Source organism: Solanum lycopersicum, chromosome 12, assembly GCF_036512215.1.
Source record: "Solanum lycopersicum chromosome 12, SLM_r2.1".
In the NCBI taxonomy this organism is placed as follows: Eukaryota; Viridiplantae; Streptophyta; class Magnoliopsida; order Solanales; family Solanaceae; genus Solanum; species Solanum lycopersicum.
The window spans coordinates 12,299,537-12,305,642 of record NC_090811.1 but is presented as its reverse complement, the minus strand read 5'-3'; the positions used below and the strand labels follow the sequence as shown (position 1 = coordinate 12,305,642).

Below are 6,106 nucleotides of genomic sequence, written 5' to 3'. Positions count from 1 at the left end.
TATTTTTTCAAAAGTTCCCTTCCGTTTTACATGAAAACACGCACATCAAATCCCACTTCAACCAAAACGTTGTGGCATTCTTTCGCCAGCCAAATATTATGCCTCCTACTGAAGTGACGCGACTATTCGTCTCTTGCTCAGCAGCCTCCACTCTCTTCTGCCTTCTTCTGTGCACTTACAACATTGTTCATATGGAGTATTAACACAATACTCACTGATAAAATACCACAGTCATCTCTTTTACTTAAAATCACAATGATTGCTATCTTTAAGCCCTCTTAATATCCCTTTCTTTTTTGTCACTCCTCACAATTTTACCATTTTTCACTTGTCTCTTACATAATATATGGATTGATGGGCAACCAATACAAAACAGATCACCACTACATATAAATTACTTTGACGGAATATTTTTTCAACCAATACAGACCAACAACTCGAAAGATTAGATGGGGAACCAAATTTATTAATTAGAGTACAAAATTTTTAACAGTTGCAATGTTCCAAGAATGTTCTCCATCGCCTTTAACTATATTGAAAGTCAAAACAAGTTTCCAATTTTGTTGATGATCTCGCACAAGGTAAATTTGTTTTTTCTAATGTTCAAAATATACGTAAATGCGCCAACACTAGGTTTTTGCCCTTTAACTTTTGCTCGTGTGTGAAATGAAACTCAAATAAAATTTACCAAGAGAAGCGGAACACAGTTTCAAAATTGTGTTCACAGAGTTTGAAATTGTAAATTAGGCCACACAAAAATCATCTAGCCATCCAAGTATTACGCTTTCAAATTGACTTTTTCGACTTTAGATAACACTCAAGTCCTCATTGTTGTTTTTATAAAAATGCTTCAACGTTACATAACACTTTAGCTTTGTAGATATATTGTTCTTCAAAGTTTATTGTATTTGGCCTTTGAAGTATACTGTGTCGTTTGTATTCAATATTTTAGTTTCTAATTAATTTTAGGTTGATTGTACTGATAAAATTTTTATGGTACGAAATACATATAGAAACTAATTGATTATTTTTTAAAAAAAAATTGTTATTAGAGAAATGAACAAGAGTTCTCTTTGAACTCATTGTCCGGCACACAACACCGAATGGCAGCCACCCAAAACAGAAATGCCACGGCTCCACTCAAAACAGAAACAATGTCTTCATAGCATCTTCCTCAGCATCCGCTTTGTCAAACCTGTACTTGACATTGCATCTCATGGCATTATACATTTTTATTATTTATGAACTTGAACACGTGTTTTGTTGATCTTGTGAGTGTTCCTCTTCAAAACTTGTGAGTGTTGAATATTGAGTCGTTATTGAGAATATATACACTGATAGAGTGTGGTTATTGAGAAATTTGTTTGGTAAACTGTTAACTGTTAGGTTGTAGCATGGAGATTTAGATAGGGTGTAAGGAGTACCCATATTTGGTTCACTTAACTTGTGTTTAGAGTTTGACTTGTTGGGTACCGCGTGGTTTGGTACTTACCCCTTGCTTCTACAAATTTTTGTAGGTTACGAGCCCGGATCTTCCTGATACCTCTCATTCTCTTCGTTTCTAAGGCATCTTGTGGAGGATTGTGAGGTAGCTGCTTGTCATCTCAGCGAACTCTCCTACTCAAGTTTACGAAATTATTTTTACTTGAAAGACGACTTCATTTTAGACTCGTATTTTATTCAATTCTATTATTTACATTAGAGGCTTGTGCACGTGACAACCTAGTTTTGGGGATTGAATTAAGTTGACTTGTTTTCATAATAAAAATTGTTACTTAATTGTTTTTTATTTCCGCACTTTATTAGATATTGGGTCTTAGTCTAACTTGTCTTGGTGGGATAAGACGAATGTCACAACACCCATTTTTGGGTCGTGACAAAATCGTATCAGATCCTCAGGTTGATAGGTCTCACGTCTATACAAGTCGAGTATACGTAGAGTCTGAAGGATCAGTACGGAGACGTCTGTACTCATCCCTAAGAGTCTATGAAGATTAGTTGCAAACATCCTTTTGTTCATTCTTTCTCATCGTGTTTGGTTACCTTCTTTAGTACTGAGTTGTTGTATATTCTTTTGACAGATGACGAGGACTAGAACTAATGTTACTAGTGGTAGAGGAGAAGCACCTCCGAGGCAGTTGTTGAGGACCCAACAAGGGGTAAGGGTAGAGCTCGAGCTAGAGTTTGTACTCGTAGTACGATAGTATCCTGAGGTCGTGGTCATGGAGTAACACTAGTGAGAGGTCATGCTAGAGAGATCTTTCCTAAACCTCATATTGATGGCAGAGAGGACCAGGTTCCTCCAGAGTATGCAGTCACACCTTTGCTTTAGGATATACTATTGAGGTGTTAAGTGTGCTAGAAGGCTTTTGTTAGGTTATTGGTGCGACTACTACACCACATGACTCTCGTACTAGAGAGGGGGCTCAGACCCAAGAGCAGCAGCAAGCTGTAGTTGTTCAGGATGCGGTGGGGAAACTACCACTGGATCTCACGATTTAGAATGATGTTGCACCAGAAATTTGGGGTAAAGTTGCACCAGTGGTTGTTCTGACAGAGGATGAACAGCGTAGGTATGAAAGATTTCGAAGGATGGACCCACCTCAGTTTCAGAGTGGGAAGAGCAAGGACGCTCATGAATTTCAATATACCTGTCGAGAGTTACTAGAGGTGGTTGGATTAGTTGATTCACATGGGGTTCGATATGCTATACTCCTTCTTCGTAGGCCAGCAAGAGACTGTGGAGGAATTATTCGGGGTTTTTGCCAGTTGGATCTCCTCTAGTGACTTGGGAGCAGTTTGGTAGTGCATTCCAAGATCATTTTATCCCTTGGAGCGTGAGAGAGGAGAGTCTCTTGAGGTTTGAGAGTCTAATACAGGATGGTTTATCGGTTACAGAGTATGAGGCGCGTTTTTGCCAGTTATCTAGGAATGCATTGGCATTTGTTCAAAATGAGAAAGAGAGGATATGAAGATTTGTGAGGGGATTCACATTCTCTATTAGGTCAGCTGTGTTTCATGCATCACGGAGGGGACTTCTTTCCAGTACATTGAGAGTGCCGCCAAAGAGGCAGAATTTATGAAGAGGGAATAATTTGGAGACCCTAAAAGGGCCTGTAAAACAGGTCAGTTTCATGATGCCTCATCTGGAGGTGGGGGACCAAAGAGAGTGAGTGGTTCCTTTCAGCAGCGGTGACCTATTCATCCATCTATGCCGACATTTGAGGGTTTTAAGACATCTAGGGGTTCTTATAGCCTGATTTAGGTATCATACGATTCAGAGCAGCGACCTAAAGGGCAAGGCAATTATAGAGGATTTTCAGGGTCTACATAGAAGTTCCCAGGTAAGAGATTTTTCTTTACCTGTGGAGATCCCCATCACCTGATGCTGCATTGTACTTCTCAAAGGGGTCATGGTGGTCCTCGGTCTAATTCTTCATTTCAAATTAGACCACCAAAACCATATGGTAGAGACCGTGTCAGAGTTCTATCAGGTAGAGGTAATAGAGTTTCTAGTAGTGGTGTTGCAGCTCAGCATAGTGGAGGTAGAGGTACCACCCAGGCTGGAGGTGGACAAGGGGGCCATTGTTATGTTTTTCCAGGTAGACGTGAAGCGGAGACCTCTGATACTTTTATTAAAGGTATCATCCAGTTTGTCGTCGACCTGTGTCTATATTGTTTGATCCAAGGTCTACATTCTCTTACGTGTCTACGTATTTCGCTGTGGCATTTGATTTGATATATGATAGCATGACTGTACCTATTCGTATTTCTACGCCGGTGGGTAAGCCTTTAGTGGTGAATCAAGTGTATCGATCCTGTCTTGTTTCTTTGGCTGGGTATGACACTTGGGTAGACTTAATCATTCTGGGGATGGTAGACTTTGATGTTATCTTGGGTATGGATTGGGTTTCTCCTTATCATGATGTCCTTGATTGTAACTCTAAGACCGTGACTTTAGTAATGACTGGTGTTCCAAGGGTTGAGTGGAAGAATGTTTGTGGTTCTTATCCTAGCAAGGTCATCTCTTTTATCCGTGCTCAGAGATTGTTGGAGAGGGGGTGTTTGTCTTACTTAACTTTTATTCGGTATACTAGTGTTGAACCACCTCCCATGGAATATGTTCCTGTGGTTCAGCTTCTTCTCGATGTATTTACTTCTGATCTTCCTGGTGTTCCTCCCGATAGTGATATCGATTTTGCTATTGATTATTTTTATCCCTCAATGTGTATGTCTCCATCAGAGTTGAAAGAGTTGCAGGATTTATTGACTAAGGGTTTTATTTTCCCTAGTGCGTCACCTTGCGGTGCCCCTGTATTGTTTGTGAAGAAGAACGATGGGGCTATGAGGATGTGTATTTAATAGAGACAGTTGAACAATGTAACAGTGAAGAATAAGTATCCTCTTCCGCGTATTGATGACTAATTTGACAAGTTATAGAGAGCATCGTTTTTCTTTAAGATTGATTTGAGGTTTGGATATCATCAGCTGAAGATTAGGGCATCATATATTGCTAAGACAGCTTTTCGGACCCGGTATGGCTATTAGTGTTCCTTGTGATGTCCTTCATATTAACTAATTCCCTTGCAACATTCATGGAGTTGATGAATGGGGTGTTTCAACCATACCTTGATTTTTTTGTGATCCTTTTCATCGATGAAATCTTTGTTTACTCTCAGACTAAGGAGGACCATGTACGGCACCTGAGGATTGTACTTCAGAGGTTGTGAGAAGAGAATTTGTATGCCAAGTTCTCAAAGTGTGAGTTCTGGCTTATTTCTTTGGCATTCTTGGGACGCGTGGTGTCCATAGAGGGTATTAGAGTAGATCCGGACAAGATTGAGGTAGTTAGAGGCTAGACGTGACCTACTTTACCTACTAAGATTTGGAGTTTTGTGGGATTGGTAGGCTATTATCGACGATTTGTTTAGAGTTTCTCTACTATTGCAGCTCCATTAACTAGAATTACGCGACAGGATGTGCGTTTTCAATGGTCTGATGGGTGTGAGTGGAGCTTTCAAAAACTCATGACTTTGTTGACTTTAGCTCCTGTGTTGACTCAAGCTAAGGAGGGTGTAGACTTTACAGTGCATTGTGATGCTTCAAGAGTTGGATTGGGTGGTGTGTTGATGCGGAAGAGGAAAGTGATTGCTTATGCTTCTAGGAAATTAAAGTCCCATGATAATAACTACCCTACTCATGATTTGGAGTTGGTGGTTGTGGTATTTTAACTTAATTTATGGCATCATTATTTTTATGGGGTGCATTGTGAGATCTTCACTAATCATCGGAGTCTGTAGTATATCTTTAGTCAGAGCGATTTGAACTTGAGGCAGTATAGATGGATTGAGTTGCTGAAGGACTATGATGTGACCATTCTGTATCATCCAGGGAAGGCCAATTTTGTGGCCGATGCTTTGAGTAGAAAGAATCCTAGCATGGGGATTCTTGCATCGCTTAGTATTGAGGAGAAACCATTGGCTAGAGATGTTCAGATGTTAGCTACCAATCTTGTCAGATTGCAGAATTCAGAGGGAAGTGATGGGATGATTACTTTTATTGAGGCTCGATCTTCTTTAGTTGAAAAAATCTGTGCGCACCAATTTAATTATGAGAAGTTATGTCACATTCGAGACAAAGTATTGAGTGGGGAAGCCAAGAAGGCTTTCCTTGATTCTGATGGCATCTTGAGGATCGGAGGCAGGATTTGTGTGCCTAAAATGGGCTATTTGATTAGATTAATTCTTGAGGAGGCCCATTGTTCTCGATATTCCACCCATACGTGGGCGGAGAAGATGTATCATGATCTGAGTCAACATTAGTGGTGGTGTGGGATGAAGAGAGATATTTAAGACTTTGTTTCGAGGTCTTTGACTTCCCAGCAGGTTAAGTGTGAGCACCAGCAGCTCTGGGTGTATCTTAGAGGATGCATATTCCTACTTTGAAGATGGAGTGGATTATTATGGACTTTGTTGTGGGTTTGCCGACCACACTGGATGGTTATGACTCTATTTGGGTTGTTGTTGATAGGCTGACCAAGGCTACCCACTTCATTCTTGTTCGGGTTAATTATACGGCAGAAAAGTTAGCTGAGCTATATTTCAGT

General features: G+C 40.2%; 1 protein-coding gene across 1 annotated transcript; it reads left to right on the top strand.

Annotated features, from left to right (window-relative positions):
* The first annotated feature begins 3,385 nt into the window (after positions 1–3,385).
* On the top strand, positions 3,386–5,822 carry LOC138340216 (uncharacterized). Its single transcript, XM_069291914.1, has 4 exons — positions 3,386–3,602; positions 3,653–4,354; positions 4,951–5,222; positions 5,337–5,822. The coding sequence occupies exons 1-4, from the start codon at positions 3,386–3,388 to the stop codon at positions 5,820–5,822; spliced, it is 1,677 nt and encodes a 558-aa protein (XP_069148015.1).
* Positions 5,823–6,106: the final 284 nt, after the last annotated feature.

What these genes read in the sequence shown, in the direction of transcription:
- LOC138340216 (XM_069291914.1), top strand. Translation starts at nt 3,386, where the DNA reads ATGCTGCATTGTACTTCTCAAAGGGGTCATGGTGGTCCTCGGTCTAAT. An exon ending in CCATTGTTATGTTTTTCCAG is followed by an intron (nt 3,603 to 3,652) that starts GTAGACGTGAAG and finishes GGTATCATCCAG; the next exon opens with TTTGTCGTCGACCTGTGTCT. An exon ending in ATTTGGAGTTGGTGGTTGTG is followed by an intron (nt 5,223 to 5,336) that starts GTATTTTAACTT and finishes AACTTGAGGCAG; the next exon opens with TATAGATGGATTGAGTTGCT.